Source organism: Heteronotia binoei, chromosome 21 (assembly GCF_032191835.1).
Source record: "Heteronotia binoei isolate CCM8104 ecotype False Entrance Well chromosome 21, APGP_CSIRO_Hbin_v1, whole genome shotgun sequence".
Classification (NCBI taxonomy): domain Eukaryota; kingdom Metazoa; phylum Chordata; class Lepidosauria; order Squamata; family Gekkonidae; genus Heteronotia; species Heteronotia binoei.
Genome location: NC_083243.1, coordinates 80,457,553 through 80,485,175, shown reverse-complemented (window position 1 = coordinate 80,485,175; position 27,623 = coordinate 80,457,553). Strand labels below are relative to the sequence as shown.

Below are 27,623 nucleotides of genomic sequence, written 5' to 3'. Positions count from 1 at the left end.
GCTTCCATGGACCACTTAATCATATGCAATGAGTAGATCTCATTACATAGTTGTTTCAGGGACAGGGAAGAAAAGAGCAGGGTCAAGAGGCCATGATAAGCAGCAAGTACACAGCATAATGCAATGTAATTATGTAAAATTCCAGTCTATTCACAAACAATGTAGATACAGTTCACTTCAGAGGCAGATTGGCCATTATGGTCATGTGCCTTGCTTCTGGCACTGCCCTGGTTCAGCCTGAGTGGGGGGTAGTGTGTGAGCCCCCCCACCCCCTTAGCCTTGCATGGCAAGAGAGAGGCTGAGCTCTGCTGGGAGGACTGGTCTGCAGGAGGGCAGTGTGCAGCCTGCCTCATGCAGCAACAGAGAGGCATGCTATCCTTCTGCTATTGGGTTTTGGATGGAGGCTCATGCATGGCCTGTCTGTGCCTTGGTGGGTCAGGGATGGGGCCCTTTTCCACAGCTGTTTCCCCCTCCTAGTTCACCCCAGTTGTGCTAAGCAAGTTAATACCTGCAATGGTTGGGGGAATTACTAGTTTCACTGCTGCAGAAAGCTACTATGTGAGACACCCAAGTGACAGCACTCACAATAACAGTCATGGTCCAGTGAGACATCATGTAAAGACATTTCCAGATTACATCACTGTAATTTTGTTCATCTGATTAAGACTGATAAATGCAGGGATGGTACTTTGGGCTTTTTAAAGTCTAATTCTCATAAGCAGGCTACAGTAATATTCTGCTGAAAAGATGCTGCATCTGGAACGTGCTCAAACAGGAGATGAGTGGGTTAGATGGGACTTGTAGCATCAATATTTCTGGAGGGCAGCAACTGCCACTGATCTGAGCAGAGTTTGCAGATGAACATTTAAACTGTGTTGCCTTGCCAGGAATCCACAGCATCAGTGTACACTGTTTATATGTACAAAATGGCATCCATTTGAACTTGTCATTGGCCACATGAAACTCTGGGCAAACAAGTTTTCTTTAAATGCCTGTGTTCATGTTTATGTCACAAGAACATAAGAGAAGTCAAGTTGGACCAGGTCAATGGCTCATGTCATACAATGGTCTGTCTCATACAGTGGCCAAAACCCAGGAGGTCCACCAGCAGGCCAGAACTCCAGAAACCCTCCCACTGATGCCTTCCAAGCACCAAGAATAGAGAGCATCACTGCCCCAGACACAGTGCTCCAGCTACACTTCGTGACTAATAGCCACTGATGGACCTCTGCTCCAGGGGTGGAATTCTAGCAGGAGCTGCTTTGCATATTAGGCCACACACCCCTAATGTAGCCAATCCTCCAAGACCTTACAAAAAAGAGCCTCATAAGCTGTTGGAGGATTGGCTACATCAGGGGTGTGTGACCTAATATGCAAAGGAGCTCCTGCTAGAATTCCACCTCTGCTCTGCTCCATATGTTTATCCAACCCCCTCTTGAAGTTGTATGTGCTTGTAGCCACCGCTACTTCTTGCAGCAGCATATCTCTAGTGCAGATATAGTATTTCTAAAACTTCTATGAAAATCAACTGCTCTCCTTTTTCAGTTTACCAATGGCATGACTTCCCGTTGTGCAAAGTATCATGGGTTTTTCTTGACTTTGAGAAAGAAAGACTTCTTTCACCTCAGAACAAGGACCATCTTGCACATATGGCCTACCAGTCTCCACAGTTTCAATAGCCTTCACAGGGTTTTCTTTCTGCTGCTGCTGGTTCTGTGTTTTTACTGTTTTCTGCTTCGCAATGGTATGCTGTAGCTTCTTCAAGACAACCTCTTGAGTCTTGCCTACAGAGAAAATAGACTTCCCTCACATTTGGCAATCCAAAGTATTGAAAACAATTACAGCAACTCACAAATCAATCCAAAAACATCACTGCTTAGCAATGGAACATGTAGCTGATAGGAGCTAATAAGAAGGGAGTCAGTGAGTTAGCCATCTGACTACCATTTACTTCTCTGAAAATGTACCCCTTCTATATTAACCCATCCTTTCCACCCACAATGAAAACTTGTCAAAACTACCCTAGGGTCTCCATATCTGGGGATTTCATTCTTCACTTCTGTATTTATTTTATTGTGCTTGCATTCTGTCCCTAAAGCCATCTCACCTGATAGTGCAGATACTTTACGAATCAGGATGCCCTGTTTATGCATCAGTAACTTCTTCTGACCCATTAGTTTATCTGCCTGATTCATTAACTCCCGAATCACTTCAAAGGCCTAAGAAAGGACCAAGAGGTCAATTTTAGATTTCAGTAAAATAAGCACAGAACAAATATAGCTTCTCTTTCCTTCTAACAAATCATTACAAAAATGATTCAGGGCAGTGAATCACAGCCAGGAAAAAATGAGAGCCAGGAAAAAAAATGCTTAGGTATATACTGTTGTGATTACTCAAAGAACTCTGAAAAATATTTCAGGTGCATTTGTCCTGTCTGACACTCTTCCATGAGGAAGGAACACTACTGATACTTGAGACGTTTATCTCTAGCTTTTATGTATACATTTTCTAAAACCCAGGCTTTACATTCCACAAAATTTTATTTCTTGTGTCAAAGAAGATGTAACAGTTTCCCTGTTCAAGAGTTTCTTCACACATCAGGCTAAACTATACAACACTTACTTTTTCAAGCAGGATGCGCTTGGCAACTCTGGGGAGGCAATGAAATTGCAAAGTCACTTGCAATTTTTCAAAGAGTTCTTTAATTTCTTTACGTCGGCAACGTTCTTCTTCTGTGTGTTTTGAACGATGCCTAGCCACAGCTTGTGCCACATTCTTTGGCTTCTTATTCTGGAGTTCAAATTGCTATTCACAACAATGGAATTGTCAAAAAATAAAAATGAATAAAAATTCAGAGATCTGTATAAGTAGCTGCAGCTTATATAGTCTCTCAAAACATGGGATGCCTGGTTCCCTGTTCTTAGTGATATTGGCCAAATGTTGAGGGAAGGGGGGAGAATTATGAGATGCTTATGTTATACTAAAGGTGCTTATGGCCAGAAAAGGTGCTTTCCCTTGTGTCAGGGAACACTACTTCACTAGAAGACAGTGCTTCTGCTAGTGGAACAGATCCATGGAATCCAACCCATGGAACTGCCTGACTTTGAAGCCACTACACTGGAAAATGGAAAAGCTTGACAGTGAAATCTGAAACAGAGCAGTGACCTTCTAGGTCCACAGATTTCAACGGAATTAGAAGGTTATAACTCTGCTTACAATTGCACTGTGAAGTTCTCAGTTATGATAATGGAGAAGGGGATGAGGTCAACACTTAACTAATACTGAGACATATATAAATTATGTCCTTGAAAAAAATAAAAACACAAAAACAATTAATGTGTATTTCAGATGGCAATACTCATTACAAAGAAGCCAAAAGGAGAACAATCACAAGGTAGATACCTTAGGAGATGGTGTAATCACCTTAACTGAATGGTCACGAACAAAGTTCCTGGAGGTTTTAAAAAAAAGAAAACAGGGAGAACTTAGATAGACACTATTATGTGATTCAGAATATAATTTAAGCTTCAACAAAAGCAGTCCTTATTCCATCTCTGATGCATGGACAAAACTACTGTAGAACTGGAACCTTGAGCTGTATTAAATTAACTAAATTAGTCTCATAATGAAAATTCAATTGCTAGTTTAAAACACACAGAGATGAAATAAAGGCTTACAATTGTCTGTTAGTTACACACACAAACACATGCTTACAGTTTTCTGGATGGTAGAGCATGGGCAGCTGCTGTCTCAATATCTGAGATACTAGTTTTCTTTAAAAACTCCTTCTCCACAGATTTGATGTCTACATTTTTGTAACCTTCATTGGAGTTACTGTTATCCTGAATTAAAATATTAAACATAGACAAAAAGTGACCTGCTGCTGCAGAGAAACCCTGGTTAGCTGATGTGTTTCATTGCAGATTCAGACTAGACATAAATCACCAATGTTTTAGCAACAATTTTATTCCACTGAGCATACTGAACTGTAAAGATGACTCAGCTTTTGGAACCAACACAGCAATACAATCTATTTCTAAATGACAGAGACCTGAAATACTTAATGAATAATCATGAAACATAATCCTTCAGTTCAACATTTCAGAGCAACTGTTGACAACATTTATAACTGACAGAAATGTCCAAGTTGAGCAGAATCATATTTATGTGCATCCTACTGCACAGAGATGCAAATGAAAGCAAGTCCCATAATAATGGAAGAATCTTTTTAAGGCACCACAATAACTGGAAGAACTGAAGCTATACCATGTACAAACTGAGTCACACCAACATTTACCCATGAAACTGCAGGCATACAAACAGCCAAGGAAGAGCCATGGTTGTTTGCAGCCAGGGTAATTTATGTAACTATCAGTATGTAATCTATGAGTATATCATACATTGGGATCCACTGAGGAAGGGCCACAGTTCAGTTAAAGGAATTTAAGTAGCAGAGCTGAGAAAGATCTCTGCTTGAGTCTGGAGCTGCCAGTCAGAGTGGAGACTTCTGGACTAGATAAACATGGACCAAAAGCCTGACTGAGCATGGTAGTTTTGTGAACTCAATTTGTAAACATGAACAGAGGGAAGAACCATGCACCACTTCCACATTACAGTTTCCAGTACCAAACAGGAAAACTCTGTCCTAATCTTTAGCTCATGGGAGTGAATTTCCAAGGAATCTGTGGCTGTGTGTATGGTTCTCCTATATATGCACAAATTGCTTCTTTGGACTCTCTCATCATAACTGCAAAATTTCCCAGGTTGCAATCCTTCACATCAATTAGACTGATTAAGGTGAACTCAATGTGGATCACTTATCACTCAGGCTTGGATCTCACAGTAACTGTCTGCTAATAGAAGGCATTTCTGTCAATGATACAATACTTACTTCCTACCCATCCACCCACATTGCAGCCTGAAATACTGCTCCTAGAGGACAGCCTTCCTCTACATTAGCAGAAATCTACTATTGGATCCAAGCACCACATCACACATAACAGAAGTATATTAAAAATACTACATTAAAATGTCAAATTGACTGGAACTCCTTTGGGCTTACCAATTGAAAAATATCATCAGATACGTTTTCAGAAAGTTTAACATTCTGTTGTATCTCAGCTGTTCCTTTGAAAAAATAGGAGTGATCTAGTAAAACAGTCTCAACTTGGAAGGCAGGAACGGAACCTGGTAACTGCTTCACCATTTCTGTATTCTTCCCTGCTACCTCTGAAGTAACAGCATCTCTGTCATAGTTTATCCCTTCTACATGGGACTGTGGCTGAGTTATTAACAATTCTTCCGGTTTACTATCAGATATTGTGATTTGCAATTCCACTGTCTCTGTCTCCTGTATGTGTAACTTCTTTTCTTCTAGATAGACAGCACCAAATTCAACTTTCTCTGTCATATTATCTTTCAATGGAGATGGAGTATGTTGAATGAGAGAACTTGTAGCACTCTTCTGCCCTGGAAACTGAAAAAGTATTAGATTAGATTACCATTTGGGTACCCTGTTTTGGAATCTGAGTCTGCCTGAGTTGTACTATTTTTGAAGGACAACCTTTTTGAGAGCCTTAATTTTTCGGCAGCTAGCATTAGATTTCAGGAATACAAAGAGATATAAAACATTTTCAAATTCCTGGTTAGCAGCACAGTTCACCAATCCAAAAAGAGATACCTGGGATGTGTTTTTATCTGTGTGTATCTTTATTTATATTGTATTATGCTATGTTGACAATTCACATGTGTCAAAATTCCAAACACTATGATTTTTGGCTAAGGATTATCATCTTACAGAGAGGCTGTCACTCAGTGGTAGAGCATCTGCTTGACATGCAAAAAGTCCCAAGATCAGCCCCTGGCATCTCCAGTATAAACGACCAGGTAGTGGGTGATATGAAAGATCTGGAAGCTGCTGCCAGTCTGAGTAAACAATACTGACCTTGAGGGACCAATGGTTTGCTTCAGTATAAGGCAGTTTCAGGTATTCAGGTAGCTTCATGGAATATTTACAAACATTCTAACCACTGAAAAAGGTAAACACTCAACAATTGGATATATGTAACCAGTAGCTTCTGTGAGAGAAGTAAAAGGCCAGTTTGGACAGTGAAAGAGAGTGGGAAGAGATCCCAGTAGGAAAAAACCCTGGCATTCAACTTTTTCATCTGGTGTGAATCTTCCAATGTACATCAGATGTACTACATCTGCCTGTCATAGACTCAAAGGCAACAGTGGCAACAGGGATCTCAATAGGACACAGCAGCTTTCCACAATCCCATAGTCCAGGGGTGTAAAATGTCCAGGCCTGATCTGGCTGCCAGAGGGCTGCTATGGTCTGCTTCCTTCTCCCTTTCTCCTGCTTGTCATCGCCATTTTTGTTTTTCTCCATGGGATTGAGGCAGCCAAGCAAAGCAGCCTCTCCTCGCTCTTTCCCCTCCCGCTTCCCCAAGGGAGGGGGGAGGGAGGAAGAATCTCAGCAAATGGAGGAGCTTGGCTCTGTAGCTCAGCTGTGTGATTGAGAGAGCCTGGCACAGCTAGAGCTCTCCCAATCAAAGCTAGAGCTGTGCCAGGCTCTCTCAATCACACAGCAGAGCTATAGAGCCAAGCTCCTCCATTGGCTGAGGCTCCCCCTTCCTTTCCCTCACTTGGGGAAAAGAGATGCTTCTTTGCTCGGCTGCCTCAATCCCATGGGAGAAATACAAAAAGCACCTTTAAGACCAACACAGTTTTATTCAAGATAAGAAAGAGCTTTTTGCCTTGCTTCTTTCTCTCTTCGTTGTTAAGCTAGTTTTGCCAGGGCCTTCCTGGTTGCAACTGGGTTCCCTCCTCCTTTTCCTAGTATTCATGCCCTCATGATCCAATCTGTCTCAGCAGGAAAGTGATGTGAACTGTTAAGATGAGGAATAACAAGAAGCCAGTGAGGTGGAGACTGGGGATTTTGAATTTAGGCTTCCCAGATAACAGACTGATACTGACCACTATACATTGCTATCTCTCTGTTCTTGCACGGCCTCCTAGGAGTTGCAGTTAATTTTTCTGGGGAAGACTAGCTTTGTAGATAAACACATAGTCCTCTGTCTGTGTCACAGTGCCTTCACATGTTCTTGATCAGCACACCAAGCAACTTATGTACAAAGCTCACAATGCCCAGCCATATCACGTTTTCCCCTGGGTCCTAGGACACAGAACACTGACCATGAGAATTCTGTAATTAATGGAATTAGAAGTAGGTTTGCAACTTAAAGATAAACACCTGAACAGCATACTCAAGATTGCTACATTGTTTCCAGATTTTGATGCAATAATTCAGAGCAAGTGGTATCAGTTATCAGTTTTTTTAAATAAACAAAATATTGCAAGTGTGCTAATGTTTTAAACATGTTTTATTTTAAGTTGTTAAAAGAAACTTTAATTATGTTTGTGACCTTTAAAAAGTTTACAACTCTGTTACCTGGAATTACATTTTATGACATACATGGCCTGGCCCAACAAGGTCTCATTTATTATTATTTTTACAATCTGAGTTTTTACAGAAGAACAGCGTACAACTGATTAATTACCATATATAGCCAAAAGAAACAGCCATATATATAAATATATATATGTCTTCATATAATATTTAACATAAATTAACAACTCCTCTAAAAGTATCTAAATATATCTCTTTAATTTTAAATGTTAAAAATGTCTTCAAAATCAACATTTTATGTACGGTCCTAGATTTAAAATATGTTCTCTCCCCCTCTTTACTTCTCAAAACAATCATTAATTATGCTTTATAACAAATAGTTTTCCAAGTTCTTAAATTCTTAACGTCTTCTATCTTGTCTCATTTATGTCAGATCTGGCCCTCATAACAAATGAGTTTAACACCCCTGAAATAGTTGACTGGATTATAGCTAAAACACTTTTAAAAGAGCTTAATGCTCACCAGTTCAGTGTTCAATAGATTTTCAGTAGTGTAACCAGATACTCTTCCCTCTGCAAAAACTTCATTTCCCCCCTTCATGTTCGGTATTTCTCAATAATAGGGATAAATCATTCTGTTGTTGTTGATTTTGGGTATATTCTGTTCTAAGCATTTAACAACTGAGCAGCTGGATGTTTTGTTGATTTGAAGGTTATCTTTAACTGTCACTCTGAAAATCAGTATTTCTTTTAGGTGAAACTTCTTGAGTACGCTTTCTGAATTTCCTTCCTGGTATGGCATTTTCCTCTTTTGCAAAGTTGACCCCAAGGTTCCTTTTTTCCCCTCATCTCTTTCTTTTTGCATACACTCAATTTTTCCTTCCTTCCAGTGCTTTGTGGGCACTGAAAAATCATTGTTGTTTTCCCACTGATACTGATGGGATCTGGTCTACTGCTTTTCCATACAGTCCATACATGTTATCTGATGTTATTTAAAAGTCCCATCACCAGTTCTCCTCCCAAGTGGATGCCTGAGTCAGAGAATGATGACATCGACATGTTGAAGGAGCTGGGGAGTCTCACAATGGCTAATCTAATGGAGAAGGTCAGAGGTCTGCAGAATCTGGTATATCAGCTGGGGTTTGATGAATGAAAGTGAAATGGTCCAAAGTTTTGGAGCCACCACAGAAAAGACCCTGTTCCTGATAAGTGGCAACTAAACATCCATGAGAGAGTAAACTTGGAACTCATTATTGAATGCTTTTATTCTGCAACATCTTCCAATTTACAAAGGATTTTGTCCAGTAACTGCAGATGCAGGAAAGAAAGAGAAAACAGCAGGTGCTTGAACTTGGATGCAAATACTTTTTTATGAGAGGAGGGTAGCAGAAATCTAATTTTTTTACTATAGAACAACTCCTGGCATTAGGAAAGGTTGGGCACTAAGCATAGCTACAGTATTGGACCATTATTTCTTTTTTTGATGTTAGGAGGAGGGAAAAAGGTAGAAGCTTATGATGCATGTGCTGGTAGAGAAGAGAATGGGTACCTACTAATAGGACTGCTTTAACTTTAGTTGAGGCAGCGAGCATACTACACTATCAGGCATTCTACTCCATTGGCCAGCCCTATGCTATAGTACCACCTCTGTCATAATATTAAATTACCTTTGCGGTGTCTGATTCTTAGAATGTAGGACTGATTTGAAGTCCATACAACATATGCCAACTGATTCTTAGGCTATACAACATGTGCCAACTGAGCCAACATCTAAAACTGTCTATGATTGAATTGTCTTTTATTTTATTCACATGTTTTAATTGTTATTCATATTGTTTTAATAAAGTTGTTCTCCACCCTGAGCCCTCCTTGGGATAGGGCGGACTATAAATGACCTAAAATAAATAAATAAATAATATTCAATAATGGCCATTTCTTCTGATGTGAGGTGTGTCTGTTTATGCTTCTGAATCCGTAGCAGGCCTCTGTGTCTGAGCAATATCTTCATGCCTTTCATTGGATCTTTTAAACTGTCCAATTTCTTCCAGATTTGTGGACTTTCCCTGTAATACATTATATTCAAGACCTATCTGACTTGCCTCCCAAGATATTTGGCATATTCTTCCTTCTTAATCATCATTTCAACTGTCTCAATGCTTGGTTTCCTGCTAATATATAAATGATCTGATGATATAACATCTGTATAAATGTCAGGTTCTACAAAGGGTGTCTCACTTGACAGTTCTTTTTCCTGTTCACGTGTGTTTCAGAAAAGTCTCTGAAGGAATTGCACTTTTGTCAAATATAATAGCAATGGCTGCTCTGCCTTCAAAACTATCTGGCTGGTTTGCTATCAGCTCATTTTCTTCTGGTAACAGATATGAACCTATGACTTCAGGTTGTGTGATGACTGCTCTTGCACATGTTTTCCCTTCTTCTGGTTTTATGTTATTTGCATTCATTGAATCACTTGTAATTCTGAAGGGTAAAACATGCTGAAAAATAACAAACAAAATACTACTTTGTCCTAGAAGCTGAGGCAAAGCAAAATTGCCAGATTGAAGCTGTACTAAACTGTCTGCACTACTTGGATGCTGACTGGAGTAGCATGCAGTTTTAGAATCAGGTGCAATACTTTTCATTCCTGCAGGAGATAACTCTGGTGACAAACTGTCAGTGTCTATCACATGATTAGGTTCTGGAGGAAAGAAGAATGTTGCTAGAGTAACTGAAATAAGCTGGAAAGTCTTGGACTGAACCATCTGTGATGACAGCTCTGAAGCAAGGAGTATATGATTTGGAGTGGAATGGTATATAGTTGTCCCTGGAAGCACAGACATTTCTGAAGATGAGATTACTATACCATACTCCACTATACCCTCTAGGGACGCTCAGAGAGGATAGCCATTGGTGGAGAGCAATGTTTCCTCTAAGCTGAGTCAGTGTAAGCCAGCTCACAGTTTTTTAGCTTCCAACTCACACATTTTTGCCTTAGCTCAGGAAAGATGGTCTCAGAGCAAACTAACTGATGCAGTAGCTCACAACTTTAATGCCAGTAGCCCTCAAAGTAGAATTGTTGCTCACAAGACTCCACATCTTAGAGGGAGTATTGGTGGAAAGAGGTCAGCCCCCCCAGGTCCTAACCTGTAGGGTCCTGCACAGGTTGCACTTCTCCCCAGAGTTGTTTCATATCTATATGCACTCTATGGGGGTGATCGTCAGGAGGTTTGGAGTTGGGTGCCACCAACATGTGCATGATACCCAGCTCCACCTCCTGCTTGAAAAGCAGCCAGCTGCTGGGATTTCAGCCTCGGCTTCATGCCTGGATGCTGTAGTGCAGGGGTCCCCAACCCTCAGGCCCCCCACCAGTCCATAGCCTGTTAGCAACCAGGCTGTGAGTTGTATAATTATTTCATTATATATTACTATGTAGTAACAATAAGACGCCGCTGCCATTGGATTTATATCCTGCCCTCCACTCTGAATTTCAGAGTAGCTCACAATCTCCTTTACCTTCCTCCCACAAAACAGACACCCTGTGAGGTGGGTGGGGATGAGAGAGCTCTCCCCAGAAGCTACCCTTTCAAGGATAACTCTGTGAGAAGCTATGGCTTACCCACGGCCATTCCAGCAGCTATAAGTGGAGGAGTGGGGAATCAAACCCCTTTCTCCCAGATAAAGAGTCCGCACACTTAACCACCACACGAAACACTTTAGAAATAAAGTGCTCAATTTTATCATCCAGAAACCATCACTCCCCCCCCCCTCGGTCCATGGAAAAATTGTCTTCCACAAAACCGGTCCCTGGTGCCAAAAAGGTTGGGGACCACTGCCATAGTAGACTGGTCAGGCGAAAGCTGGCTGAAGTTAAATCCTTCAAAAATGGAGATCATGTGGTTGGGTAGGTCTGGAGCTCAGGGGTGGCCAACTTTGCCTGCACTTGATAACAGTCCAGATCTCTAAAGTGGACTTTGTTAGGAGCTTAGGGGTGTGGTTTGATTCTTCCCTTACCCTGAACAGACATGTGTCCAGGTTGGCAAAGACAGTATTTTATCACCTTTGCTGAGCCCACCAACTGGCCTATCTGCCCCGCTCTGGCCTTGCCACAGTGATCCATGCTGCAGTCACTCCAGATTAGACTACATCGTGCTCTATATAGGTCTTCCTTTGAAGACACTTCAGAAGCTTCAGGCAATCCAGAATCTGGCTACTAGATTGTTGATCGGGTCCCTCTGCTCTGCACATATAATATTAATATTTTGGCAGCTGCACTGGCTTCTAGTTAGATTCTGATACAAATTCAAATTGTGTTTTTGACCTATAAGGCGCTAAACAGTCTGGGACCGACCTACCTGCGGGACTGCCTCTCCCAGTATGACCCCCCTCACCTCCTTAGATCATCATCACAGGGCTTTCTACAGGACCCTGGCCTGTGAATTACCAGCCTGTCAACCACCAGGGCAAGGGCATTTTCAATGGTTGCCTCTTCTCTCTGGAATCAGCTCCCCAGGGAAGTTTGTGCCCTGCAGGATCTTTTAGCATTCTGTACAACATATAAGAAGAGCCCTGTGGTGCAGAGTGGTAAAGCTGCAGTACTGCAGTCAAACTCTCTGCTCACGACCTGAGTTCGATGCCAGCGGAAGCCGGCTCCAGGATGACTCAGCCTTCTATCCTTCCGAAGCTGGTAAAATGAGTACCCAGCTTGCTGGGGGGAAAGTGTAGATGACTGGGGAAGGCAATGGCAAACCACCCCATAAAAAGTCTGCCGCGAAAACGTTGTGATGCGACATAACCCCAGAGTCGGAAATGACTGGTGCTTGCACAGGGGACTACTTTTACCTTTTTTAAAACAACATATAAGGCTGCTTTGTTTCATACAGCCTGTAGCTAATGTTACAAACTGGGAATATGGCCAGTTTTAATTCTCCACGCAATCTGTTATTTTATTATTTTAACTGGTTTTATTGTTGTATTCATTGCTTTTATTTGTATTTATTGTATATTTACATGCATTTTTAAATGTTGTAAACTGCCCTGAGTCCCCTGTGGGGGCAGAGTATAAATAAAATAACACAAATTCCAGATCCTGCAAGAAAAGAGATAATCACTATTTCCTGCCATATAATTGCACAAGCACCATGACTGAGAGAAAGAACAGCAGCCAAGGTCCCATGCCTTTCTTCGTACCTTAAGACAGACCTGAATGAAGGCTGGCTGCTGTTACCTGACTTGTGTTATTATCAGCAAATAGAAACAAGAATGTTTCTTACAAAATAAAATAACCTACATAGTAAAAATGTCAGAGTATTCTGTAAGTCAATACAGAATACTTGATAACTCAACCACCCTGAAAATCAACAGAAGCACTAAGGAGGGCTGTACACAATTCCACTGGCTGTCTAGCTAGCCAGACTATGTGCTGAATCTAAACACCAAACCAAATGGAAATCTCAATTTATCCTTGCTTGTTAATCTTCTGAGTCATCTTCTCTTGCAGCACATCAAGGAGACACTATATGGTTCCCCCACACAAGATAAACAAAGGTCACTGCTGTATCCCAAGATAATTTACTGTCACAACCTGTGCTGTGTTTGAGGCTCAATCTGTGCACTACAAGATGAAGCAGCAGCATACCAAAGGGTAGAGACCAAGAGCACTGTAGGGCTCCCCAACTTAAGCCTCCTTATTTTGTTCTCTTGACAGCCATCTTAATAACATTCGACAAGGAATTATGATGAAAATCTAACTTAAAGATAAATAAAACTTGGATACAGAGTAAAATTTCTGCTAATGGAAAAGGGTAGGATTTTTTTTTGCTGATTTCCCTCTATTTGAGAGCCAGTTTGGCGTAGTGGTTAAGTGTGTGGACTCTTATCTGGGAGAACTGGGTTTAATTCCCCACTCCTCCACTTGCACCTGCTGGAATGGCCTTGGCTCAGCCATAGCTATCGCAGGAGTTGTCCTTAAAAGGGCAGCTGCTGTGAGAGCCCTCTCAGCCCCACCCACCTCACAAGGTGCCTGTTGTGGGGGAAGGAGATATAGGAGATTGTAAGCCGCTCTGAGACTCTGATTCAGAGAGAAGGGCAGGGTATAAATCTGCAGTCTTCTTCTTATTATTATTTTGACACACACCCCATTTCTAGAGGCCCCTTAAAGAGCATTTAGCGGAGCACCTGGAGTTACAGTGGGAGGGGAGAGGTGAGGAAGCCCCACTACATTAGGAGAAATCCCACCATTCACTGAGATTTTCTCCAGGATCTAAACTTTGAAGTAGGATCCTCCAAGCTAAGATTCTCAGAGACAGGGTGTTCCCCCCCCCCTCTAGAAAAAAAGGTGCTGGAATTTTCAAGAGAGAAATGAAGGTGCCCCTTTTGAATTTTTAAACATTTCTGAAGAATTTTGTTTCCACAAAGAGGTTCTGGAAGTCTGTTCCAGCATGTTCCCCCAGAAAAAAGCCCTGCTCAGAAATGATATTAGAGAGCATATAAATGGCAAACAGTTCTTCCCTTTTGATGAAGTTCAGAAGAAAATCAGCTTGTGTTTAATTGATTACAGCAAAGCATTTGACTCTGTGGATCATGAAAAGCCATATTGCCATTTTTAAAGAAACAGGGGTGTCACACCATCTGACTGCTCTGATGTGTAACCTGTAACATGTTTTGATGTGTAACCAAGAGAAAGTTGATTCATGCCACAGTATTCTCCATTACTATGGGTGTGAAAGTTGGACAGTGAAGAAAGTTAACAGGAAAAAGGTTGATTCATCTGAATTGTGGCATTGGAGGAGAGTATCATGGACTGTCAGAAAGAAAAATCAATGAGAAGATTAACAACTCTCCCTAGCAGCTGGAATGACTAAACTGAGGCTATTGTACTTTGGTCACATTATGAGAAGACAGGAGTCACTAGAAAAGATAACAACGCTAGGAAAAGTTAAAGACAGCAGGAAAAGAAGAAGACTCAACGTGACATGGATTGGCTCAGTAAAGGAAAACACGGCCTTTGGTTTGCAAGACCTGAAGGAGGCTGTTAATGATAGGATGTTCTGAAGGACACCATAGTCATAGAAGATAATAAAAGCTTACCGTGGTAGCAAATCTGAGGATTTTCATTGGTTGGATATGGCTTGCACTCTGTCTCGGGTGTGCCATTGGCTGATTCTGCTCTCCCCCGTCCACTACCAGCCCCATCAGGTGAGAACCCTACCAGACAGCCACTGATCTCTGAAGGAGACAGTTCTCTGTTGATAGGTTCTTCTGGGGCCCCTCCTCAGGGCCTGTTGTAGGAAGTCTGGGACAGTCAGTCTCCCCTCTCCCCAACAACTCTGCCATGAACTGACTCCATTCTATCCTATCAGCCCGTAGGACAGAATGGACTCCGCTGGACAGATCGGAATCCATTCTATACTATGAGCCCATTGGACAGATTGGAATCTATTGTATCCTATGGGTCCACAGGATGGAATGCAGTCCATTCTGTCCTATGAGCTCATAGGATACAATGCAGTCCATTCTGTCCTATTAGTCCATAAGATACAATGAAGTCCACGCTGTCCTACGGCCCCATGAGATGGAATGGACTTCCTTTCACTTTCCTGCTGCCTGCAAGTGGGAGAGAGCGAAAGGGAGACTTCCAATGGCTCCTTAATAATAATACCTTTTATTATTATTATCCTTGCCTCTTACAGTCACCAGCGGACTGGGTCTGCCTCAGCTGCTTGCTTTAAGAGGCGGGGAGCCATTGGAAGGCTCCTTTTAGCTCCCCCCGCCTACAAGTGGGGTGTGTGTGAAAGGGAGGCTTCTAGTGGCTGCCTACCCGTCATTTTTCTGTCTCCCCATCTTCCTTCCTTCCTTTCACTCCATCCTCTCTTTTCCATTTCTCCCTTCCTTCCTCTCACTCTGTCTTTTTCTTTCATTCTATCTTCCTAATTTTTCTTTCTCTCACTCCTTTCTCCCCCCCTTTTTTTACCTTTCCCATCTGTTCTTTCTCTCATTCTTTCTCTGGATCTGTTTTTATTTCATTCTATCTACCTTCCTTTCATTTTTCTATCTTCCACTCCTTTCTCCCCATCTTTTCCCTACCATTCTTTCTCTTTTTCTTTCATTCTGTTTATCTATCTTCCTTCCTGCCACCTACACATTCATTCCCCACCCCCAATATTTTTCTAGGATATTTCTTCCTACAACAGGCTTTACTGCTAGTTAATTCATAAACCAGAAACAACTCCATGTCACTTAATGCAAACATTGCAAATAAAGGAAAACTCCCTTCCACAATGCTGACAAAATCTTTTCAATCTCACCCTTTGGCCATTTCCTGGCTTTTGTCAAGAGCCATCAAACACTACCCAGTCCTTTGTTAAACCACACCGAACTGGTATTCTGGGCAGGTAATCACCTGATATCATCAGCTATTGGAAGCTAAGCAGTATTTGGATGGAAGATCTCCAAGGAATACCATGGTCATGATGCAGAGGCAGGCAATGGCAACCCACATCTGAAACATCTCTTGTCTTGATTATCCCTACAGGGTTGCTCTTATTCAGCTGCGACTTGATGACAGTTTCTACCACGAACAAACTAATTGCCTCAGGTTGAGGGAATTATGTCCCTATCTGGAATTCCTTTTTCTTTGGGTCAGGAAGTACGGTAATTATGCTCCATGACAAATTATCTCAGGGATCCTGGAGATTTTTTTTTTTGCCTTCCTTTGGATGTACAGCAAGGGACACAAGATGGGGGGGGGTAGCTGTGATTCTCCTGCATTGTGCAGAAGTTTGGACTAGACAACCCTTGTGGTCCCTTCCACTTCTATGTTTCTATGGTTCCCCTAAAATTCAAACCTAATCGGATTCAAATTTTCTAGATGGAACTCAATTCTGTCAAGCAGAGACATTCCCCCCTTTCTCAATTCAACTACAGGTGCATAAAAGCCACCTCTCAGTCCCTCAAACTTTTGCAGCTGGTTTGGGATTCCTGCTTATTACCTCAGCCTCTTGGTTGGCCCCTCTGATTCTCAACACTGTTCTGCTGTGCTCTACCCATCTGGTCAGTTACCCCGTTTGGAGCTGCACAGGCTTTAGAAGCAGGCTTGTATGATTTTTGGTGGTCTCTTCCTTTCTTTAGCCTTTTTCCTCATAGGCAGGTAGCTTGGTAGGGAAATATTTCATTGTATTAATGATGCCCTTGTTTTTCCATTGTAATTTCCTTTGAAAAAACCACCTAACTTTTTAAAGTCTTTTCATCTGCTAAATAAAAAGTCTCTTGAATTTTGAAAAGCTTCTTCCCCTCCTTCTTTCGAGTGTTGGTATGAATCCCAACCATAGTATACATAGGGTTAATGATCTCAATATTAATACTCTGCAATATATGCATTTTCTCCTTGCTAGCCAAAGGATGCTTTTGCTAGTTACAGGGGCTGCCTGGGTACTAGTGATTGGGGTAACAAACAAGCTATATGGAGGAAACATGTACAATACTCCTGAACACCAAGCCTGAATGAACACCTGTGCTCTTTCAGATGGAAAACAGAAGCAAAACCTCTTCATTCTTGGCTTGAAATGTGAAGAGGTCCATGGAGGCAGTGCCCAAATTCCTTCATGTTTCTATGAAAACGCAATTTCCCAGTCTGTTTGACTGAAATTTTGCTGACTAAGCAAATCTGATGTGAAGCTGAGAACGTCCATAATATGCAGAGCCCTCAGAGATTCCAGAGTGCCCTCTGCTGAAGTGAAGGGGCTCACTGCCTCCTTGTACAGATTCTTGTTCTTCCATATCAATTTACATGGGCTTTCACCATTATACAGTCCATTCACATCACAATGCAAGCCCCATGAGAGGACCAGGAAGGCAAGATGGATGGACCTGAACTCTAGTCTGTTCATGCTTTGCAAAGCCTAACTGCAAAATAATTCCCTTGAGTTCCTAGGTCCACAAAATGGGAACCCTAGTTGCATGCATGATCACAACAGGAGACTCCCCCTGTAGGCATTCTGACCAAAGAAAACGGAGAAGGAGCAAAAGGAGGGAAAGAATTTTATTTTATTTTTTTTAAAAATGAAATGTATCTATTAGGTAGAGGAGAGAATTGCAGGGTATCAAGCTGCCGCACAGACAGGTCTATAATTGGGAAGTCCTTTTTCTTGCTGGCAGAGATAAAGACTCAGTTCACTTGCATGGCTCTGTCTGTGAAGAAAATGGAAGTTACCTAGCCCAAATTCCTTCCTCAGCTGACAGCTACACTATCACATTGTCATTTACCCAAATTGCATCTTAAAAGGGTTTTTATAGTCATTTCAAATAAAGTTGTCGAAAGATTTTTTGCTCATGTTTTAAAACATAAAGGATTCAAAAAATATTAAAGCTATAGTAAAACAAAACTATCTTCCCCATCTTACCATGGAACTAGGTGTTTTCATTTGCTCCACTTTAACTCCCACATAGGTAGGACTGAGCTAATTGAAAGGTAAAATGACTTCTGAGTGAGGCAGTATCACACGTTTTGTTGATTTAGTGGCAGATGGTGTTGGGATATAAGCTGGCTCTTTATCAGTCTCTTATTTTACTCACATTGGTAAATTTATGGACGACTGCTCTAGCTCTGCTTTGTAGACTGGTAAAGGAAAGATAAGAAACAGCTTACCACTGTAATACTATAGCAGCAAAAAATGAATCCTATTTCTAGAAAGTTCCAGTCCAGTTCCAGTCATCTTAATATCAATTCAAAACTTTAAGCAAGGAAATAGGGACATCAACTTGCAATAAATATCCTACATATTGAAGCCTTGATTTAAAATTTGATTTACATTGAGATCAAACAAGAGATTTTATAATCAGAACGTAAAGCACAATAAAAATTAAATGCTAAAAATTGGAACATTAACTGATAACAAATAAAGAGGTATTAAAAAATTATGTGATAAGAACATAAGAGAAACCTTGTTGGATCAGGTCAATGGCCGATCCAGTCCAACACTCTGTGTCACACAGTGGCCAAAATACACACACACACACTGTGGCTAATAGCCACTGATGGACCTCTGCTCCATATTTTTATCTAACCCCCTCTTTTGTGATAACAAATAAAGAAGTATTATTTAATCACTGTCTATGCACTCAATATTTTCACAGAATCACAGATCTGGAAGGGGCCATACAGGCCAACTAGTCTAATCCCCCACTCAACGCAGGACCAGCCTAAAGCATCCCTGACAAGTATTCATCTCACCGCTGCTTGAACACTGCCATATATAATGTTTCTGACCTTCAAGTCACAGCTGACTTATGGCAACCATGTGGGATTTTCAAGGCAAGAGATTCAGAGGCGATTTGCCATTGCCCACCTCTGCACTGTGACCATGGTTAGCTTCCAAGATTTGATGAGATCAGGCTAGTGAAGGAGAGCCCCTGAATAATTAATTAATACCCCTATAATAATAAGAGCATGATTTGCCTCTAATCTAGACTGTAACATTCTGTTAAAATGCTGGCCCCAGTAAAGCGGGTGTATCCCCAAGCTGGCTAGCCAAGATAAGAGAAAGGGCCCCTTGGAGGTGCCTTGCTGAAATAGATAAGTAAGGGAACTTGGTCAAGGAAATTTACCAGGGAGAATTCAGTGGAAGCGGGACCCTTTGAAATCAGGTAAGCTCATGTGCCTGCTTGCTTGCCTCTCTGTGGATAAAACTGTCTGTAAACAAATGATTGGAACTCAGTCTTTGGGGCAACAAGCCCGGCTGGGTTCTACCTTTTGGTGCCAAAAAGTAAACCTCGCTTCCACCAGAAATTTTGTGTGGACCTTGTTATTTTTCTGCTACACTAGCTTGGGCTATACAGATATGCAGAGGCATAAACTACTATGAGGGAGGGGGGAGTGGAGCTAAAGCTCCTCTCCCCAATTTCCTTGCAGAGGCAAAGTCCCCCTCAGAGGTTCAAAACCACCCTAGGCTGCCAGTGCTATCCCAGATTGCCAGGTAGCATCATGAAGCTGCTCCGGAAGTTCAGTCATGAAATTCATGGAGATAACAGGGCCGATTTTGTTTTTGTAAATATGAGAAGGGGAGGGGACCTGGAATTGATAATATTTTCTGTGAAGAAACAATAGAAAAAGAGAAAGAAAGCATTGAAGTGGGAAAGGAACACTCCAGTCATCAGGAGGCTTCAGTGGCTGGACTGAAAAATGTATTTCCTTTAATCTTCAACACAAACTCTGATGCAAGTACAGCTAAATTTGAGTCTAGGAGCACATTAGAGATCAACAAGATTTCGAGGGTATCGAAAATCAAAGCTCAGTATCTGACAAAGGAAAACATTGACTCTCAAAATCTTATACTCCAAAAATCTTGTTGGTCTCTAAGGTGCTACTAGACACAACTATGGCTGTTCTACTGCAGGTCAATATGGCTACCCTCTGAAACTATCTAATCTAAGTAAATGGTTTGCTTTTGCAGATGCAATACTAATAATTGCATCATTACTATATCCTGGTGGCCCTGCATTAAAAAAAGAAATAGCCCCATCTCCACTTTATCTTTAGCTATGGGTGTGGACCCCCTTCCTAACTTTTGGTGTGCTGTCTGCCCGGTTTCCGTCCTGGCTAAATTGGCCTTGTCAGCCATTTTAGGTGGTAGCAATGCCTTGCTTTTGGAAGAGGTGAGGTCAAGGTTCTCCTCAGGCTATGCTAAAGAGTTGACAAAACCTTGGTCAGGAGGAGACTGATTCACTGATGGGACATCTGCAAGCCTACCCATTGCCATAGAAACTTGCAAAGCCAGGCATCCATCTCAGTCTATCAAAGTAATTTAATCATCAAATGCAAGTTTTCATGAGTGCAAAATCTAATTACTATCAAGCAACCAAGTGAGCTGATTTTTTGCTGACCTTCCCTGAATGTCTCCTAGGCCACCAATCTGTTCCAGGCACAGGGGAAGCCTCTACCCTGCCAGCCCTTTTGTCACCCCTCGCCCCACCCCCCTTACTCAGTCAGAGCCAGGAAATCTATGGATTCTTATCCTGGACTCACACTGAATTCCTGGGCCTAATTTATTTGAAATTCTTTTGTGCTGGCTTCTATAACTGTTGCTACTCTGCCAGGCAAAACTGTGCAGTCTCATCCTCTCCACTTGCACACAGGCTGACAATTCTGTTTGTCTTTCTTTGTGACTCTGGGATATTTATTTTCCATACAGAAGCACCCCTTCACTGCCTTTCATTATTTTTTTCCTTGGGATCTTTGGGATTTTTGCCTAAAGCCCCTACTCTCAACCTGTGTATCATGAAAACAGCCAATGTACTAGAAGTTAAGGTGATATTGGTATCCTGAGACATTCAGCTTCTGAGAAAAAGAAATAAAACAGAAGAGTATTTCTTCCTTTAGCCTCATTTTTTGGGGTGGGGGGTGTTGTATATAGGGGAGGAGATAAAGCTGGTTCCTCAAATATAGAAAGCGAGGCAATTCTGCTGTGCTGGACCCTACTTCAACCAAACAAATACTCCCATGTTTCAGGTCAGGGTATCTGAGAAGTCAGTATTTATTCTGGGTTCTGAGATGCATCTAGAGATTCATACTGAGAATCCAGTATGTAAAGTGATGTAGTTGTTAGAGTATTGGTCTAAGATTGGGGAGACCAGAGTTTATTAGGGCCATCTTTCTCTTCAGTCAAATATGCATTCTGTTTCGCTGCAAACTGTAGGTTGGGACTAGGGATGTGCAAAAAAAAAAAATTGGAAGTACACGGCGGAAAGAAATACGGAATCCCTTATATTTCTGAATTCTGTAGTCGGAATAGCCGCATATACGGTAGATGCACGGCTATTTCCGAATATACGGTCCCATTATACCCTATGGGCCATTGAAATCAATGGCAAATAGGGTACATTTGAAGCCGCCTGGAGGGGAGGGGGTTTGAGGGAGAGCCCCCAAATTTGCAGGGGACCTTCAGGGGACTCTCCCCTACAACCCCCCCAAGTCCCAAAAAGATTGGGCCAGGGGGTCCCATTCCAGGGGTACCCAAAGAGGGTGCCCCTATTCCACCATTATACCCTATGGGCCATTGAAATCAATGGCAACATAGGGCATAATTAGAGGCTACTGGGGGGCAGGGGGCTTGAGGGAGAGGCCCCAAAACTGCAGGGCAGCTTCAGGGGATTCCCCAGCATGAAATCCCCCTGGCCCAAAAAGACTGCACCCATCTGAGGGCACCCCAAAAGGAACACTGCTCCCAATGGTGAGAAAAAACCAATTAGAGCCACTTCCTCACTGTAATTGTCATGGGAAAAGTGGCTCTGGGGAGCAGGATGTTTTGAGGAGAGCCCCCCAAACTGCTGTGCAGCTTCAGGGCACTGTCCCACACAAAACCCACAAGGCCAAAAAAAAAAAAAATTGGACTGGGGCACTCAAAGCCAAACCTAACTTCACACCAGATAATCTCTATAGGACCCAAATGTACTACATCCCTCTATCTACTCTATGAACCCTGCAGGCCTGGAACCAATATAAACCCAGTTGCCAACATCACTGCCACACAAAACACAATCTGCTCAAGGTCTGCTCTGCAGACCTGGCTGCAGCAAACCCAGATGCCAGCTCTCCAGCCCTGCCCCAAACAACATGGGGAGAGCTGGCCAAGCACAACAAGCCTGCTGGTTCTGGGTCTCTCACCCAGGTGCCAGCTTCCCCCCCCCCCCAAAACCGGAACCAGGAAAAGGGACAACAGGAGAAGGCCAAGAAACTCAACTGTTAAAAAAGTGGCCTTTTAAACAATGAAAATTAGGCCAAACAGCACCCCCCCCAAGAACCAGAAGAGAAAAGGAACAGCAGCAGCACAGCAGCAACAAATCAGAATCCTTTTAAAACAGTAAAAAACTTAACTTTTAACAATACAGGAACTTTACCAACCCCTCCCCCCCAAAAAACCCCTTCTCCCTAACCCCAAGAAATCCAAGCCACCCAAATCAGAAAAAGTAAAAGGACACTGCACTTTTAAAAGTCCTCTCACTAATATCTGGGGATAACAATGACAAATAAATGTAGCAATATATATGATGACAATTTTGTTCCTACGTTAAAAGAGATTGATCTTGCTTTAAAAAAATGGAGTAACATGAGATTATCTTTTATGGGAACGATTGCACTGATCAAAATGAATATCCTCCCAAAAGTGATGTTCTTATTACAGATGGTTAATTTTGCTATCAGGAAACCTTTTCTCGTTAAATTAGATCAATTGGTAAAATCCTTTGTTTGGCAAGGTAAGAAACCAAGGATTAAATGGAAAATTTTAACAGACAAAAAAGAAAATGGTGGATTAGGACTTCCAGATTGGGAAATCTATCATATAGCATGTGTCACACTGTGGATAAAAGACTGGATAACTTTGGAAAACAAGCGAATATTAGCATTAGAGGGATTTGATCTACAGGCTGGATGGCATGCTAATTTATGGTACGTAGAAAAAGGCCAAAAGTATTTTAGAAACCACCTAATTCGGAAAGTACTTTATGATGTATGGATAAAAATTAAAAGGAAAATATATAACAAAACACCAAGGTGGTTATCTCCAGAAGAAGTGTCAGTACAACCACACTTATGGAATTATAATAGGGTGATAAGATATCAAGATTTGTTAGATGAGAAGGATATATATTGAAGAAGGAGGACTTGGAGTCTATAGGGATAAAATTAGATTGGTGGGTAATGACCCAGATTGCAACAAAATATAATAAAGATAAACTACTAGGCTTTACAAAATATAATTTTGACTTTGATAAAATATTATCTACAAGAGAAGATAAAGTAATCAAAAAGGTTTATAATTATATGATCCAAATAAAGTTAGAGGACGAAATAGTGAAAGAATCGATGATCAAATGGTCTAAAAATTTGGAGAAAAATATTAATTTAGAACAATGGTCCCTTTTTTGGAAAATTAACTATAAAATTATCAAACCTGTTAATTTTAGAGAAATTTTTTTAAACTTTTCCATAGATGGTATATTAATCCGGTGCAACTGAATAAAATTAACCAAGCGATATTACCTAAGTGTTGGAAATGTGGAACATCGTTGGGTTCCTTTTACCACTTATGGTGGACGTGTAAAATATCTAAAAAATTTTGGATAAAAATTCATGGAATGCTAAAGGAGATATTAAATATAGATTTACAACTCAAACCTGAGAGGATATTATTATCATTAGTTAGAAATGAAATCCCACAGGAAGACGAATACCTAACTGTGTATATTCTTACAGCGGCAAGAATCGTATTTGCTAAATATTGGAGACAAGAGAGATGTCCGGAGCAGGTTGAGGTGGTGGATAAGATTTTACAAGCCGCAGAAATGGATATCTTATCTAATTTAATGAAAGGGGTGTCAAAAACGGATGCTGATAAAAAATGGGAAAAATTTTATATTTGATTAAAAAAAATAAATTGGTGGGTTTAGAAAAATACTGTTATATTAGTGATGAAATATGTTATAATTTTTATAATTTAATTACCGTAGGATGATTATTTAAAATCTTGGTTTGGCCAAAATCAACCTCTTCTAGGATGAATCTTAACATGATCATTGATGTATTATTTTTGTTTGTTTTCTCTTGTTTTAATGATGTAAACAGTCGTAAAATTTAAATAAAATATCATATGCATAAAAAAGTCCTCTCACTAAAGTAAGATATGGGCAAATTGGCAACCCCCCCACCCCAGCAGAACCCCCTAACCCCAAATAAGCTAGTACCCACCACCCAAATCTGGACAAGTAAAGGTACTCTGAGTCTTAAAAAGTCCTTTTACCAACTAAAATAAAAACAAGAACCCCAAGACTGTCTTACCTTTTAGATGTCTTCTTTACTCCAGGCAAGTCTGGTAAGGCTGAGCAACAGCAGCTGCTTGAGGCCAAGGGCCAGCACAGCACAATCTCTCTCTCTCACACCAACACAGCAGGAATGGAGGAGTCCAACCAGGCAAACTCCCTAAAAAGATTCTCTGGCCTTATAGAGAGCAGTTTCAAAAAATAGCACTGCTCTGTGATTGGCCAGACAAAAGAACAACATTGTTGCTGATGGCTGGAGGATCAGCTACACAAAAGCCCTTCAAAGCATGCATTTGCAATGCATTTTGCAAATGCATGCTTTGGATTGGCTGCTGGGGCTCCTCTTCCCCCTCCCTGATCCCAGGGAGGCTATGGGAGAGGCGGGAAAAGGCTACCAAAGGCGGGAAAGGAGGCAAGCAGCTCCCCTGAGGCTGCAGAAGCCCCTTTCCCACCTTTTGCATTGACTTCCATATACTTCCAAATATTTATACGGAACTATACGGGGAGCTATACTCAGCTCCCGCATAATAGGCCCCAATTGGAATCGGCTGTATGCGATTCCATATACAGCCGAATCAGGGGTGATTCGGCAGTTGATTCGGTTCAGCCGAACCAAATGCACACCCCTAGCTGGGACATCTCAAGAGCCAAGCTAGCACAAACACACCAAGGCTGGCAAGAGTTCCTGTTGCACTGTGCAGTTTGCCTTCTGATTACTTTGGAGACTGTCTGTTGTTGAGTAAAGCCTGAAGAAGTATATATCCACTTATTTCAAACATCCAAACACACATTTTGAATATATAAACTGTATAAAACCAATGGGGCAACATTATTATGATCATTTATAACTGAATTTTAATTTTGTAATAGCAAATGCACTGAAGTGAAAAGGAAAGTTTTAACTGTATGCATTGTACACAAGGCTGGTTTTTGGAACTATTTTTTACTAGTTCAGAGAGAAAAAGATTTCTTATGCCACAACAGCATCTTTGATATCCACTGCTTCCTATTCATGCATGCTAGAAACAATATTTGGAGTACAAAATGTTTGGATGTATTGTAACATATTTCTTTTTTATATGCATCCTAGCATATAAAGGCAAATGGACAGTTATGGTATTCAGCCTTCTAAATGAAACTCGGCTTTTCTACAATATATTAAAATGAATCTACCGTAATTAACAGTGCAGTAACACAATTATCCTATATTTAAAAACTTTACCTAGAAATTGTAAGCATAAAGCTGGCAAGGAAAATGGCTATTACAACTCCGGATCTGAGCAGTAAGCAAGAACCACCATGGGCCCCCAAACAAAGATTGAAACTAGGGTTGGAGGCCCCAGGTGAGGGCAGAGGATCCCAATTTCATGGGCTCCTGCCTGCTGCCAGCCAGCTGGCTAATGCGGGGAAGCCCCATCCCCAACAATGACCACCCCTCTTCCTTTCCTTCTGCAAGATTTAAAGGGCCTTCCACCTGATTGGCAGGAGCATGTGGCCCTTCGATCAGCTGGAGGGCCCTTTAAATCTTGCAGGAGGGAAGGGAAAGCGGTGGCTACTGGCTGCACACCTGAACTCCAAGTGGCTAATTCGTCACTTGGAGTTCAGGCACAGACAAAGAGGTCCCCATTTGCAAAACACCATTAAAATGAAAGGTTCTCTTCAAATGGCTTTTGCATGCAGGTGCCGCTGTGCATGGCACACTTGAATGCCAAGCAGCATCAAGGTATGCGCGATGCCCAGCCCCACACATGCCTGAATTCCAAGCGGCAACTTAGCTGCTTGGAGTTCAGGCATGCCATGCGCAGCGGCATCTGCTTGCAAAAAAACCATCTGAAGGGAGCTTGTTTTCAATGGTGTTTTGCAAGTGGGGCTGGGTGCTGTCCAGACCTGAATTCCAAGTGGCAAATTCACTGCTTGGAGCTGAGTCATGCTGTGTGCAGCACCTGCCTGCAAAAACCATTTGAAGGGAACCTTTCTTTTAAATGGTTTTTGCAAGCGGGCATCACTACCACCTTCCAAGGGGCTGCATTCCCAACTTCTGTGTGACTTTATCATCACATCAGGAACAACACCCCACCCCAAGCCCACTGCCAGCGACAAGGTAGGAGCTAGCAACCCTTGGTCCCCCATATGATCCTATCCAAACCAAATATCATAAGAAAATGTGTCTTTGTCATGTTGTTACCATGAATTTAAAGCAATAAAAGAATTGTCCTATTTGTCCATCTGTGGCAGGCAGAACTCATCAGAAAATAAACCTAGTGGACTCAAAATTGATCACCAGCTTCAGGATGACAAAGGGAGTTCCAGAGCCAAAAAATGAAAGGCATGGGAATATCCTAGTTCTCTGTGCTATCTGAAATGAAAGCTCGCGGTTCCAGTGTGTGGCAGGCACAACTCATCAGAAAATTATGCTACATGTTTAGAAATTGGCCACCAACTTCAGAATGATTACAGGAGTTACAGTGCCAAAATGAAGGGAATCAGGAATCCTGGACCAGGTTATCTTCACAACATGGGGAAGAGCTGTGGTTCAGCAGTAGAGCATCTGCTTTACACACAAAAGTTCCGAGATTCAATCTCCAATTAATGGAATCAGTAGTGGGTGATGTGAAAGGCCTCTACCAGAGACCCTGGAGAGTTGCTGCCAGACAACACTGATCTTGATGGACCAAGGGCCTCATTCGGTATAAGGCAGCTTCACATGTGTTCACATGTATTTAATGAGACGCTTTAAGCAACCTGTCATGTATATATGCCATGGAATTTTGTTAGGTGACAAACTTTCGGCCATACTGACCTCAACTGGGTTGTTTTAAGGATAAAATAGAGCAGGGGTGGCCAACGGTAGTTCTCCAGATGTTTTTTGCCTACAACTCCCATCAGCCCCACCCAGCATGGCTGGGGCTGATGGGAGCTGTAGGCAAAAAACATCTGGAGAGCTACCGTTGGCCACCCCTGAAATAGAGGACAGGAAAATAATCGAAGCAACTTTGAGTTTCCATTTGAGAGAAAGACTGGGTTTGGCATTTGTTATAAATTTTGCTGACAGATCATTAAAAAAAAGATCGCTACTGCCGTTGCTTCATCAAGTATTGCTGCAACCCTTTCGGCAGGTGGAAGAACTGATAATTGAGTATTCGAACTACTGTTAAATATTGCAAGCCCAGTGATTGGGAGCAGGCCCCTCATATCTCAGGAAGCCTTTATAATTGTGTAAAATAAGCAAGAGAAGAGATTATATCCCACTCCTCACTAACCAAAGAGAGCAGCTTACAAATCTCCTCTCTTCCCCTCCCCACAACAGACACCCTGTGAGGTAGGTGCTGAGAGAGTTCTGACAGAAACTGCTCTTGAGATGAACAACTCTGTGAGAACTTGTAACTGACTCAATGTCACATCAG

The 27,623-nt window shown here is 41.7% G+C and overlaps 1 protein-coding gene across 1 annotated transcript in view; it reads right to left on the bottom strand.

Annotated features, from left to right (window-relative positions):
• Positions 1 to 27,623, bottom strand: part of LOC132589600 (MAX gene-associated protein-like) — a 46,478-nt gene that overhangs the window by 1,562 nt on the left and 17,293 nt on the right. The window contains exons 8-13 of the mRNA XM_060262352.1: positions 5,063 to 5,476; positions 3,715 to 3,842; positions 3,403 to 3,451; positions 2,623 to 2,805; positions 2,108 to 2,219; positions 1,551 to 1,784 (exon numbers count right to left, since the gene is read on the bottom strand). Of these exons, the coding sequence (XP_060118335.1) occupies positions 1,551 to 1,784; positions 2,108 to 2,219; positions 2,623 to 2,805; positions 3,403 to 3,451; positions 3,715 to 3,842; positions 5,063 to 5,476 (1,120 nt within the window). The remainder of the gene's footprint in view (positions 1 to 1,550; positions 1,785 to 2,107; positions 2,220 to 2,622; positions 2,806 to 3,402; positions 3,452 to 3,714; positions 3,843 to 5,062; positions 5,477 to 27,623) is intronic.